The sequence below is a fragment of the Poecilia reticulata genome, chromosome 8 (assembly GCF_904066995.2).
Source record: "Poecilia reticulata chromosome 8, P_reticulata-male-v2, whole genome shotgun sequence".
Classification (NCBI taxonomy): Eukaryota; Metazoa; Chordata; class Actinopteri; order Cyprinodontiformes; family Poeciliidae; genus Poecilia; species Poecilia reticulata.
The window spans coordinates 7876356-7890329 of NC_088837.1; the positions used below are offsets into that span (position 1 = coordinate 7876356).

General features: G+C 39.5%; 1 protein-coding gene and 1 long non-coding RNA gene across 3 annotated transcripts; both read left to right on the forward strand.

Moving 5' to 3' along the window:
- Nucleotides 1–6199: 6199 nt before the first annotated feature.
- On the forward strand, nucleotides 6200–10288 carry LOC145552476 (platelet-derived growth factor subunit B-like). 2 transcript variants are annotated; one of them, XM_081609781.1, is made up of 4 exons: nucleotides 6200–7735; nucleotides 8323–8416; nucleotides 9590–9646; nucleotides 10056–10288. In XM_081609781.1, the coding sequence occupies exons 1-4, from the start codon at nucleotides 7667–7669 to the stop codon at nucleotides 10271–10273; spliced, it is 438 nt and encodes a 145-aa protein (XP_081465907.1). In that variant the 5' UTR covers nucleotides 6200–7666; the 3' UTR covers nucleotides 10274–10288. The 2 variants fall into 2 exon arrangements, with proteins under 2 accessions (XP_081465907.1, XP_081465908.1); XM_081609782.1 differs by having other exon boundaries at nucleotides 6537–7735; nucleotides 8326–8416.
- An 872-nt stretch (nucleotides 10289–11160) lies between these two features.
- LOC145552477 (uncharacterized) lies at nucleotides 11161–13751 on the forward strand. Its single transcript, XR_014088535.1, has 2 exons — nucleotides 11161–11338; nucleotides 12225–13751. It is a non-coding gene; the product is annotated as an uncharacterized LOC145552477 (long non-coding RNA).
- Nucleotides 13752–13974: the final 223 nt, after the last annotated feature.

Consider the following 13974-nt stretch of genomic DNA (forward strand, 5'->3'; position numbering starts at 1 on the left):
AAAGATCATAGTGATAAAATTATAAACTGGTCTAGATTTTCATCGTGATGAGTCAAAACAACAAAAGAACTCAAGCTTAAACACTTTACAACATACACAACAGAATGGTTTTAGTTATGATTTTCCTTTTTTCATATATTTTCACATCTGCTAAGCAGTTTAGGTGCAGTCATCTTGGACTCACATAATTGAATGTTCTGGTGTCTAATGAATGTAGTCAGTTGGAATAGAGTATACAGTAATTTTAAGCTATACATCATTTATTTATTTGTTATTGAATAAATAAATAAAATCTTGTTTGTTGCCATTTTTTGGCAACATCATCTTTTATTATTTTTTGTTCCGAGTCCGAGTCATTCAGAAAGATAATTCAGTGAGTTCAGTTTTGTGCTATGTTACGACCAGTCTAGGGGGGCCCAGGTCACAACATGAAGGATCCATCCTCCTCTGATCTCAACAACCGACACACACAAAGTTGAACAGTTGACAATAATTATTTATTTTAAAATGATGTATTTTTTTGATAAAGATGTTACCAATGGAGTACTTGGCTTCAGAGTGAGCTATCACCGAAAACAGCAAACAAAAGGAAACTATCTAAATAGTAACAGAAACTTACCTAATCGAAAGTAAATAAACCAAAGGACAAAAACTTACCTTCCTAACTAAGAAAAACATGAAAAAACTTAGGAAACATAAACGGCAGCTCACTCCTACACTCCAGAACTCTAACACAGATGAACAAAGGAAAGGGGTGTGGCCGGTGGAGATGAGTTGAGGATGGAACACAGGAAGTCCGCGTCAGCAGCTTTTATGTCCGTCACCTCCGAAAAGCAGCCAATGGGACATCTCCGTCGTCTTCTTAGAATCAATCAGGGACGGGCACCAGCAGACTCATGATTTCTAATCAACTTTACGACACCGGTCGTAACATGCTAACACACAGAAAACATAATAGGAACATAATCTTTTATTAGTTCTTGTCCCGAGTCCGAGTCATTCAGAAAGATAATTCAGTGAGTTCAGTTTTGTGCTAACACACAGAAAAATACTTTTTGGCAAGAAACGTACAAGGTGTCCCCAGAAAACTCACTAAGCCCAGTGGTTGGGCGCATATCAGTCATTCATCCAGCGGCCCGTCATGTTTTTGAGTTAAAAAATGTTTGAAGTTGACAGGAAATTTGAAAATATCACTTGATAATTTTGTGTTATTGAAAGATTGGAAGATTAACGCATGAACACCAACTATAAAGTCTTAAAAACTGCAAACATTTTAAAAAGACTTAAATAAATAAGCAATGATTAGCCTGGTGGGGGCACAAGTAAAGCCTGGTGGCCCGCCAGGCTTATAATACACTGAGGGAAACCCTGAACATATTTTAAAATTAGCCAATTAAATCAGACAATTTGTTACCACTAGAACAGCACAGACCATGTATTTTCTTAGCCTTTCGTCAACACACTGAAAGACTTTAATAGAGCCTTAAAACAATTTCTGAGGACGATTGTTAACTATCCTGTACATCTTTTACAATTTAACACATTTTCCAGAGGTTGTACTGAAATGTCTGTAATGAAAGTCGGGTCAAAATCCCCCAGAGAGAGTTATTTTCTTTCCAGCATACATTTACAGTCCTGGGTTGAATTTCCTGGTTTTGCTGCATTCAGTGGCTTCTTGACTTAAAGTTTCCCAAATGACTCCAACACAGTAAACATGAAGCTGTTACGGATGTTTTAGTGTAAAATGAATTTGGAATCTGAACTTTATAATCCATTCTAACAAATTGGTTTGCAGAAGAAGGATATGGCAGTCAAATTATTCCTCTTTAATCCTTTGAGTTTTATAAATTCATGGCAGAGTGAGTGACCAGTAATGGATGATGAACCACAAGCACCACCGACGCCGGCCCCCAAAACCAAGCTGAGAATTCAACAGAAAAGGCATCAACATAATGTCTCCTTTAACTTTTTGGTTTTTAATCCCAAATTAAAAATGGAAAAAAAAACAGTCGGCTGCTGCAAAGGTTTTCACATCCTTAAACTTTTCCACATTTTATTCATGTTGCAAAAATTTTTTTGTTTTTATTTTAATTTTATGGAATAAACCAAATACCATATTGACAGAGTTTAGCCTGTTTGTTAGACTGGATGTTACCAAAATATGATAAATATAGTTAATATAGATGTGTGGAGAAGAAAACCACATGTAAGGGTCACAGTAAACACAGAGGAGAAGGTGTTTTGCTGAGATGAGATCAAAACGGTGGAGAAAAACAAATACTGTACATCACCTTGGCAACAGATTTTGTCCAGGTAAAATGTTCTGTTCCACTGACAGATTATTTCACTTATATCTAGAAAATTTTAATCAATATTAAGGGATTAATGACGTAAAACAAGCTCCTCTGTGGTGCTAAAAAGTTAGTTTTGTCTTAATTTCAAGTGTACCAGGATATTTACACTAGAAACTATGCCAAAAATACTCGTTTGCTGAAGGAATTATTTCCTTTAACACAGAAGATTGATGGAGTTTTAGTCGTTATGGTGCACATTTTGTTGAGACATGCCAGGCAAGAAAAATTGTACTGTTTATCGCGAGATTTAGAGAAATATGAAATAAGAAATAAAAATCCTGTTCAACTGCAGAGCTGTGTAACGCCGACTGCTCTCTTACCCACACAGTGAGAACGCCTCGACTTTTTCTCATCCTCTATTTTTAAATTGGCTACTTCTAAGTAGCTATCTAAAAGGAAGATAGTGGGTATTTTTAATCTTTTTCAACATTTAACGTAAGAAAGTAGCTATCTAAAAGGCAGATAGTGGGTATTTTTTATCTTTTATTCACATTTAACGAAAGAAAGTAGCTTCCTCAAGTTAAAGGGGGAAGCTTGAGTGTAAATCAATTGAAACATGTGCAAACACAGCTTGATGGACAAATGGATATTTAAAAAAAAAAAGCGGGCCACACTGACAATGCGGCTGCCCTTTCCCCTTTGAGACAAAGTGATACTTGCTGCAAAATCTTCGCCTCTCGCCGCTGCTGCAGCCATTCTGCGTTTCACCTCTCACTGTGAGTTTGCCTTCAGCCGCTGCCGTCTCCTCTGTTCCCATGGTCATGGTGTCCTAGGCGGCCAGGCTGGTGGCGTGGCCCGATCCCGTAAGTGGGTTCTCCGTACCCCTCCGCCCTTGAGGGGGCAGGCTTCAGGTGTAAGCATCGGCCAATCACAATCCCCCAAAATTATGGAATTCAGTCCCAGAAATCAACTGGTTGATAAATCAGTTGGCCAATAAATGATTCCTATATTAAACGTGTGTATAATGTAAACAGCACTGCCAGATATGCAATAAGTTTTAAGCAGGTGTGTGAATGATCTAATGATTGGACTGCTGATTGCAGCCAGTACACATTGTTAGAACTAGAGGGCCCCAAAACCACATTTCGCTTAGGGCCCCATGGAGGCTTGGGCCGGCCCTGAAGCCCTCCCACTCCAGGTTTTCTTTTATCTTTGCACGATTCCCCAAAACCTGCCGGTGTTCTGACTATCATGCGCATTACCATAAGGTATGCTGGATTTACGGGTATGACAGATAGTCAGAACACCTGTTGCACAACAGCGACTTGACATGACGCTGCTTGACAGTCGGTGTAGTTTTCTTTGGTTTGTAGGCATCGCCTTGACTACGCCAAACAATCTTTTCCATCCACAAAGCTGAATAGTGCAAACTTTGTTTTCTCTGACCACAAAACAATTGGTGGGCAGCTGTGAATGTCAGTCAGGCTTGAAATTGTTTTCGAGCAGACGGCAACCAATTGAGGCAAAGTGCTGCAATTTCTGATGAGAGGAATGGTCATAAATTCAGCCAGAATTATGCTAGAAAACAGATGCAGTGTTTATAATTGTATGTGGACAAAGCAGAGAGACTGAATCTTCCTGTGAGTCTCTCCCAACGAAGGACCAGAAACACCTCGACGCTGTGCAAAGGGGTAAATGCTTTTTAAAAGTTTCAAATTTTCTATTAATAAACATAAGATAGAATTTTTAGAGCTGATTTTAACATCATACAATTTATTATCAAACTGCTGCTGTTTGTACATTTAAATTTAAAAAAGAAAGACTTCAATTCCCATGGTTCATCACTATTTTATTTGGTCTCTGGTACTAGTGCAGTGGTTCTTAACCTTTTTTGAGGTACCAGTTTCATATGCGCATTCACTGAACCCTTCTGTAGTGATAAATAAAATATGATTTCCCCCCCCCAAATTCAAGACATAGGGGTGGGTGACCCAACTAGAGTCTATTTGGGCCACTCAAAGATCATTAAGTCTTCTTAATACTTAGAGTCTCTGAGAACAGCTCTTCAAAATACAGTTCCTTCTCAAAAATTAGCATATTGTGATTAAGTTAATTATTTTACATAATGCAATGATAAAAATTTAACTGTCACATATTTTAGATTCATTGCACACCAACTGAAATATTTCAGGTCTTTTATTGTTTTAATACTGATGATTTTGACATACAGCTCATGAAAACCTAAAATCCCTGTCTCAAAAAATTAGCATATCATGAAAAGGTTCTCTGAACGACCAGTTAACCTGATCATCTGAATCAACAAAGTAACTCTAAACACCTGCAAAAGATTCCTGAGGCTTTTAAAAACTCCCAGCCTGGTTCATTACTCAAAACCGCAATCATGGGTAAGACTGCTGACCTGACTGCTGTCCAGAAGGTCATCATTGACGCCCTCAAGCAAGAGGGTAAGACACAGACATTTCTGAACCAATAGGCTGTTCCCAGAGTGCTGTATCAAGGAACCTCTGTGGGAAGGAAAATGTGTGGCAGAAAACGCTGCACAACAAGAAGAGGTGACCGGACCCTGAGGAAGATTGTGGAGAAGGGCCGATTCCAGACCTTGGGGGACCTGTGGAGCAGTGGATTGAGTCTGGAGTAGAAACATCCAGAGCCACCATGCAGGAAAGGGGCTACAGGTGCTGCATTCCCCAGGTCAAAGGTCAAGTCACTTTTGAACCAGAAACAGCGGCAGAAGCGCCTGACCTGGGCTACCGAGAAGCTGCACTGGACTGTTGCTCTGTGGTCCAAAGTACTTTTTTCGGATGAAAGCAAATTTTGCATGTCATGCGGAAATCAAGGTGCCAGAGTCTGGAGGAAGACTGGGGAGAAGGAAATGCCAAAAGGCCAGAAGTCCAGTGTCAAGAACCCACAGTCAGTGATGGTCTGGGGAGCTGCTGGTGTTGGTCCACTGTGCTTTATCAAGGGCAGGGTCAATGTAGCAGCTATCAGGAGGTTTTGGAGCCCTTCATGCTCCATCTGCTGAAAAGCTTTATGGAGATGAAGATTCAATTTTTCAGCCCAACCTGGCACCTGCTCACAGAGCCAAAACCACTGGTATTACTGACCATGGTATTACTATGCTCAATTGGCCTGCCAACTCTCCTGACCTGAACCCCATAGAGAATCTGTGGGATATTATGAAGAGAAAGTTGAGAGACGCAAGATCCAACACTCTGGATGAGCTTAACGCCATCGAATCATCCTGGGCTCCATAACACCTCAGCAGAGCCACAGGCTGATTGCCTCCATGCCGCCTTGAAGGCTGCAAAATGATTCCTGACCAAGTATTGAGTGCATAACTGAACATAATTATTTGAAAGTTGACTTTTTTGGTATTAAACCACATTTCTTTTATTGGTCGGATGAAATATGCTAATTTTTTGAGATAGGAATTTTGGGTTTTTATGAGCTGCATGCCAAAATCATCAGTATTAAAACAATAAAAGACCTGAAATATTTCAGTTGGTGTGCAATGAATCTAAAATATATGACAGTTTAATTTTTATCATTACATTATGGAAAATAATGAACTTTATCACAATATGCTAATTTTTTGAGAAGGACCTGTATTTTGAAGAGCTGTTCTCAGAGACTCTACCTTTTAAGAAGACTTAGTGATATTGGGGTGGCCCAAATAGACTCTAGTTGGGTCACCCACCCCTATGTCTTGAATTTGGGGGGGGGAATCATATTTTATTTATTACTACAGAAGGGTTCAGTGAATGCGCATATGAAACTGGTGGGTTTGGTACCTCAAAAAAGGTTAAGAACCACTGCGTTAGTACCAGAGACCAAATAAAATAGTGATGAACCATGGGAATTTAAGGCTTTTTAAATTTAAACGTACAAACATCAGCAGTTTGACAATAAATTGTATGATGTTAAAATCAGCTCTAAAAATTCCAACTTATCATGTTTATTAATCATGATAATGATTAATAAACATGATAATTTTTTGAGAAGGACCTGTATAGTCAGTGTCTTCAGCAAAGTTGAGCTGACTGTCCAGAAAAGAAAATTTGCCACAGTTTCAACAAGTTGGCCATCGAGAGATACTGGAACCACTTTAAGGTCTTGTTTAGATTATTTAATTAGCCTTATATTCTTAAGAGAATGAAAAATTAATAAATACTTTGCGGTATTCTGATTTAGTAATGTAATTATATTATTTGTGTTACCACCCCACACAACTAGAGGCAGTACCAACCCCGAAAACATGCGACTAAGGAGCAGATTTAGAAGTACACTAAACGGTGAGCTTTGCTCATACACAAGTTCACATCCATACTCACAGTGGAGCTCCTTCAATCAGTGCTCCTCCGCAGCACTGATTGGCTAAGCAATGTAACGTGATCCTCTGCAGCAATTTATGGCAAAGCGGGGCGTCATCACGACTTTACACAAGTGTGTCTTTACCTCCACAGCAAAGGCTCTGCCAAACCCCTGGGGATCGGTCGAACCCAGGTTAAGAACCACTGTACTAACGCCAGGATTTCAGATTTACGCTCTACAAATTAGCAAGCTTGGTGTTACTTTTTCCCTAAACAATATAACTTTAAAACTTTAAAATAGCAGGAATGTCTCATATATTTCCCCTTCAAAAAGGGAAATTACTCGAATAAATATTTTTTCTATCTCTAACTTCTCCTCATGAAATGTATAAATAACACACACGCTACCATTTATTCTCATCTTAAGTAGCACGCGCTAAAGTCAGCAGGACAGCAAGCGCGCGTGCCCTCTCTCACACAAAAACAAAGCAAAATATTTCTGTGGTTTCGCCAAAGAAATATTGTTATAAATCAAGACTGAGGGCGACTGCTGCGCATCCACCGTGATGTCGCTGATTGGCAGGCGGATTATGGCCTTTTCTTCAAGCAGGGGGCGGGGGGTTGGGGGAGAGAGAGGGAGGAAAAAGTCGAGCATTAGGGTCTGCTGGGAGCCAGCCCTTCCACACAGCAGCAACAGCACCACCACCGCGTAAACAAGCTGGTCCAGGGCAGAAGCCACGTAGCACTTTGTTCACTGATAAGACTCCTTGGAAGAAGTATAAGAGCGCAAACTACAACTCTGAGCATGAGGATTTACTTTCTAAAGAGGAGGAAGGAAGAGCTTGGAGCGCCTTCTAGCTCTTCTCCACTCTGCTGGCAACGGGACGGAGGTCACAGGCGCGCACAGCTCCGCGAGCCGAGCCGCTGTCTCCTTCCTCATCCTCCTCATCCTCCCCTCCGCGCGCCGAACTGAGGAGAGAGGCTCGCTCGCGCCTCCATAAATTCCCGGTCCGTTGGAGAGGCTCGAGGCTGGACAGCAAGATGAGCTCGTGGGTCCAGCTGCTGCTGCTCGCGTTGCTGGCGGCGTGTGCGCGGTTTGGCGTGGCCGAGGTAAGTAAAAATGGAAATAAAAATCACCAGTAAAAGTTTACCGACACCTATCAGAAAACTTAGCTACACATTAAACTTTCCTTTAACTGTGTTATTGAGATATACAATAATAGATGTTAGCCCAATATTAATATTTGTCACCGCTTTCCATGTATGGCGCCAGTAACCTCATGAAATAGATTCAACTTTTTATGTTTTGTTTTGTTTATGAATATAAGATATTTCGATTTAGTGCACCTGTTTCAACATACTCTTATAACAAAAGGTTTCCATGTGAGGTGATTAGTTGTTACAAATAACATTAATGACCAAGGAGGGAAGGGAAGGGGGGTTAAACCCACAGTCAAGTCTCTAGAATCACAAAGTGGAGCCGTTCTGTGGTTTCTGGTGTGATACTCTGGAAATGTTTGTTTAGAGGCTTTTAAAGACAATCGTAGTCGCGGAAGTGCTGCGGTTTTTTCCCATCGCCTACTTAATTTTTTATTTTTTTAAGCTCATATGAGCTTCTGAATACATTCTGTCTGTTTTTCTGGTTTTGCACTAGTTGTTTGTTATTTGGGCTGATTTTTTTCCTGTTTGTGTCTGAGGAGGACCCTCTGCCTGCAGCGCTGGTGGAGCTGGTTAGAAACAGCCCCATCAACTCCATAGAGGACCTCCAGCCACTGCTCACTGACTCCGTAGGTAAAGACCCAAAGCTTTGGTTTTTCTTTCTTTTCCATCTTACAGACACATGAAATCAGTTTAAATCAATTTTAAGATTGAAGAGGAAGCAAAACTCTTTAGTAATCTGGCATCGAAATCCAGTGATGCACTTCAACTGAGCAACAACATCCCTTGAGATCCTTCATTTTCATGTGATTTACTTTTGAGATTTTTATACAAAAACAAAATGTTTTATAAAGTTTTTGCACATCCCTGACACATCACCTGTCAATACACACAAACGAACGGTCGGGTGCGGCTATTTCTCCTCTCCTGTCATACTTTACTGGCTTTGATATTTCAAAACATCACCCGCATCAAAGCATAAGAGTCAGGGTACATTTCAAAATAAGAGCATACTCACAAAGCTGAACATCTTGGAATAATTACAGTATATAATTTTAGTAGTTTTTTTGATGATTATGTAATGTTTGTGAACATTTGGAGCCTAATTGAGTCAAAATTGGACAATTTATTTAACTAAACACACAGCATTAGTGTAGATTCACTTAAATATTTTAGATTTTTAGCTCAGGTTGATTAAATGTAATTGAGGTTCCATAAATAACAGATCAATGTAGTGCTGATCAGTGTCAGGATGATAAACCTGATTATTGTGCTCTTACGGTGAGCTGACGTCAGCTGGTTAATTAGTTGCTCCAGCTTCTCAGTTGTTTCACATCTGTTGCATCTTAACTTTTAAAAAAGTTTGATTTTAGCAAGATTCACAGATTTTCCATTAATGGAAATGTGTCCAAACTTTCCATTTTTACAGTTTTTATTCTTAGCCAGCTTGCAGGCAGTGCACAGCAATGGGTGGGGGAGGGGCAGCACCACATTGACTCTCTGCTCTACACAGCTGGAAAAAAACACCCCACAGTTACTTCTGCCCTTTCTGTACTAGGAGGAGTTTAAACTACAAAAACGTTTAGATTAAGTTTATGTCTTGGCCAGGTCTTCCTCATAAAAAAGATATTTGATCTCAATGGGACTAAAATGGTAAAAGTTAAAGAAAATGAAACAAAAACATTAAAACAAGACATTTTGAAATCGTAGCGTACCATGACCGCTCCACCTCTGGTTTCTGTGCACAGTCAGCGTTTTATTTGTCTTCTTCTAATAGCATAAATGATGTTTGTGTTGCTGTCTCAGATGAGGAGGAAGCTAACTCTGCAGCCAACGGAGGTCACAGACTTCCACGCAGCCCCAGTGAGCCAAACCTCCTTATTTGGTTGTTGTGATCTTTTTTTATTTTATTTTTTACATATTTCTTCGTTGTTTGTCCTCTTAGGAAACTCGTTATGTTGGCTAAAGAACGCTCTGCCAGTCCGTCTGGGAGATGATTAATAGTTTTTGTGACAGAGGGAAAATCTTTCTCTGTTAACCTTTTTGTCGTTGTTCTCATGAAGCAGAACTCAAAATTTCCAGAAGCTGATCTACAACTTTTCTTTTCTAATCTTTGAATAAAACCTATTCAGTGTTTCTGCTTTTCAATACACGTCCTTGTGTATCAATAACAGAAAATTCAAACTCTCGAGCAGAGATGTACACATTGTCTGGCTCATCAAACCTCAGAACGTGCCGCTGACGTCGTAGCATGTCGTGTTTGCTCCCTCAGACCCTCCGCAAGCCCAGCGGGCTCAATGTAAAGTTCGCACAGAAGTGGTCGAGATCACCAGAGACATGGTGGACCGCAGCAACGCCAACTTTCTGCTGTGGCCGCCGTGCGTGGAAGCCCAGCGCTGCTCTGGCTGCTGCAACACCAAGAGCCTGCAGTGCGTTTCCAATGCCACAAACACCAGAACCCTGACGGTAAATGAGCATGTTTGGTCATAACGATTAGTAAGTAGAAAGTAAAACCCAAAGTTGGTTCCTGTCCCAAACAGACTTAGATGTTCAATTATTTCTCTTTGATTTAAGACATTTGTTTCTGATGTAAATGACAGGTATCTCCCAAAAATAATAAAACAATGAGAAAGAAGCATTCTGTTACATGCAGCTTTTTTAATAATCAGTAGAAAAAATGTTTTAGATTTAGAGCAATTACAGCTGTTTCATGATTGCTTTTTGCATATTTCAGCAGGTTTTTGACGCTTTATCTTTGGTGATGTTGGAAGGCCTTCTTGCCGTCACCATTAACTCCCTCTGGACTATTAGAAATGTTGAGCTTATCTGAAAGTAATTGAGAATAACAACTGTAATTCATAGCAAAACATTTTTGTAACTTTCTACATAAATTTAAAAATATATCAACAGGTGTTTAATTATAAAAACCCCCAAAGATTTTCTTGAAGATCACCTGACAAAAATTGAAATTAGTTTAGCTTGAGTCATCTTCCTTCAGTAACAACTTCCACATAAAAGAGTGTTTTGCCATTAGTGCTTATACATGTTGCATTCACTGACTGAAAAAAAGTAAGATTTTTAGTTTACAGCCAAACAAACACAGACGAGGTGAATCAGACGCATAAAATGTAAAAGACTTGCTCTGCATCTTATTTCTCTGTGCTTTTCAAGTAGTTCACTCTGAGAAGCAACAGAAAATTGCAGCTCTGGTTATTTAACCTCCATTTGTTGCCTAGCAACAGCTCCTTTTTGAGTACATAAAAGCATATATTCGTCATAGTGTCCCCACAAGACGTTTTTTTATTTATTTTCTTTAACTCGGAGTACCGCCCAGTGACTCCCGTCTTCTTCTTCTCAACCTCTCCAAGTCACCAAGATCACGTACAAAACAAAATACCCACTCATTCTAAGGTTGTGGTGTCAGTCGTGGATCACATGGATTGCACATGTCAGCTTTCTCCGCACCCCGCTCTGCTCAAGAAGAGAGCTACTCACAGGCTGCACAGCCACCTGCATCGAAATCAGATCCTCGGCCCGGCACCAGCGCAAGGACAGGTACGAATTTTACTCTGCGCGTTCTCCGTCATCCGGATTAAAGGTTTAACATTAATAACTAGGGTACAGAATGCATTAATCAGTTTTACTGTAATCTCTGAACATCTGATGTTAGCATGAGCTCCTTTTCGCTGCTTCAGAATCTGACGGGTGGTCTTAGATTGGGTTTGCTTCCAGCAGATGCGATCAAACCCAATCAAACGATTATCCTGCGAGTCGACGTGTGACGTAAACACTGCAGACTCTTTTACAAATCAGTGAGGCCTGAGTTTCCTTCCTTCCTCCTCTGTGTGATTCATGTGAAGAAGAGGCAGCCTGGAGTTTGACTTTTATGTCTAGAAAGGTTGTCACAAAGTTGAGTGGGTGAGTAGGCGTGGAGTGGGGGGTCGATGTGAGCCGTGGTCCGTTATAACCAACAGTGCTACTGTCACTGGCTGGTTCTGCTTTGGCAGCTTCATTGTGCAGGAACATATGAACAGAGGTAGCTAGAAGGCAGACTGGTCTTACTGTGGCACGGTAATGTTAAAAAAATGCCTTTTGTTGGATTTCTTGACAGGTTTTGTTTCTTCTATCGGTAGAGAAAGCTGCTACTGTTAGAGAGCGCAGTGATCAGGTGCTGGGTGGGATTAAACAGCAAGAAGTGGCAGAAAAGTGGAAATGATTGGAGTCAAAATATTTTTGATTCTGGTTCTTTAGATAGATTTAGAACCACTTCTCTAAAATCATTAAACATTTCTCAATTTTTAGACGCTTTAAAATGAAACGTAGTCGAAAGTAATTTGCGCATATCTCTTACAAGACAGATTGTAGCCGTACTGACACTTTTCTCTGGTGTTTTTGCCACATTGAAAATGTACCATAACACACAGCAAACAATTTTTTCCAGGACGGACCTGCTCAGGAGAAAGCTTCCCTCATTTGACAGTTCAAAGTCCCAAAGACGGATAAAGATGCGACTGTGTGGGACCGAAGAGGCATCGCTGTACAACTGCGGAAAATAGTGCAATTTCTGTGAATCCGTGCTTAGATATCATGAAAGAGAGATGCTGCACTTCAATGTCGACAACCAAGGCTGTATGGGAGGTTTCTTTTTGGAAGACGTAATACCACTGGCAAGGTGAAACGTAAAGAATAATTGATTAAAACGTTAACAAAAGTGGATTTAACCGTTTTGCTAAAAATGATGAGTTGCGTAATCTTTAAGACAATCAGAATGAGACCGCAAAACGGGCAGAAATTTTCAGAGTGATATCAATCATCAACTCGCAAAATCAATCATGATCTCTTTTTCTTTAACCGTGTGTAATTATATTTCACTCATTGCAAACACTGGAATGACACACACACACACACACACACACACATGTGGTCAGCAAACAAAATCAGCATCTAAATCGCATTGCAATCGTATTTATAACCCGACTAGTTTCCGCTGTTTCCTAATCACAAACTTCAGTGTAATTTTTTTGAATTTCTATAACAGAGAAACACAAAGTAGTGCATAAATCAGAAGCAGATTGAAAGTGAAATATGATTAGAATTTTCTTTTACAAATCAAAAAACATTTTTGGAAGAAAAATCTAAACCTCTGTCCATTTCCTTCCACTTAATCACTGTGCACTGCTTTGCGTTTGTCGCATGAAATCAGAATAAAGTTGATCAAAGTTTGTGGTGTTAATGTGACAAAGTGTGGAAAAAGTTTGGGTGTGTGGATAATTTTGTAAGTAACCAACACAAACTCTGTTGCAGAATCAATGCTATAGATATACATGTGAGCGGACTGTGCGCTACGTTTCTTATTTATTTGTCTTTACTGTGGATTCATGTTCTATAGAAATACTGCCAAGAAGACATGCAGAGACTGAAATTTTCTAAAAGATTTGTGTAGATTTATGGCTTAGAACAGAAACAAATTGTTAATGGTGCCCAAACTCGCCATGTGTCTAAATTAGTGTTGCTGTGTGCACAAGTCAACACTTCTGTTATTTATCTCAGACGTATTTCTCAAAACAGCTTTAGAAATATGTTTTCTCAACCTTCCTCTCTAAATTGAACCTAGTAAAATTAATAAATCTGCTCTCTTTAAGCTCTTCTGTAAGATGTTGCAACACATTGGTTTAAATTTCTTTGAGACAAATTCAGAAGGCCATGCATTTAAACTTTCAAAGTTTTTTATGTTATTTTTGTGAATATTTGCCTTTATTTTTAATGACTTGTCTAATCGTACTGCTGTGTCCAGTAATCCACCGTCAGACAAGCATCTTAAGTTATTGACAATCTTGGCCTGTGTTCTTCATGCCAATTTACAACTGTTACTGATTTCTGTCTGATTTAATATATGCAATTGTGAAAAGAGAATGTTTGCCTATTTTCATATGATTATAAGAATCTTTAAATTGAGCTGGAAATCATATTTGGTTTTTGTTTTTATTTGTGTTTCATCATTTTTAATATCATTGCAGTGACTTATTCCCAAATTAACATGGTAGCGTGTAGCATCATTTTTATAATGCTACATTCTAGCATATTATGGTGATGGTTTGTTTTGTTACATATGAGCAGGCACCATCTTTAACACGATTTTCTCAACCAAACAATATTAACAGCTTGACGTTAACTTTGTGGATACTTCAATA

Excerpts from the sequence above, each read along its gene's own strand:
- LOC145552476 (XM_081609781.1), top strand. The coding sequence starts at position 7,667 with ATGAGCTCGTGGGTCCAGCTGCTGCTGCTCGCGTTGCTGGCGGCGTGT. Across the intron at positions 7,736-8,322 it reads CGCGGTTTGGCGTGGCCGAG|GAGGACCCTCTGCCTGCAGC; the intron begins GTAAGTAAAAAT and ends TTTGTGTCTGAG. Across the intron at positions 8,417-9,589 it reads ACTGCTCACTGACTCCGTAG|ATGAGGAGGAAGCTAACTCT; the intron begins GTAAAGACCCAA and ends TTGCTGTCTCAG.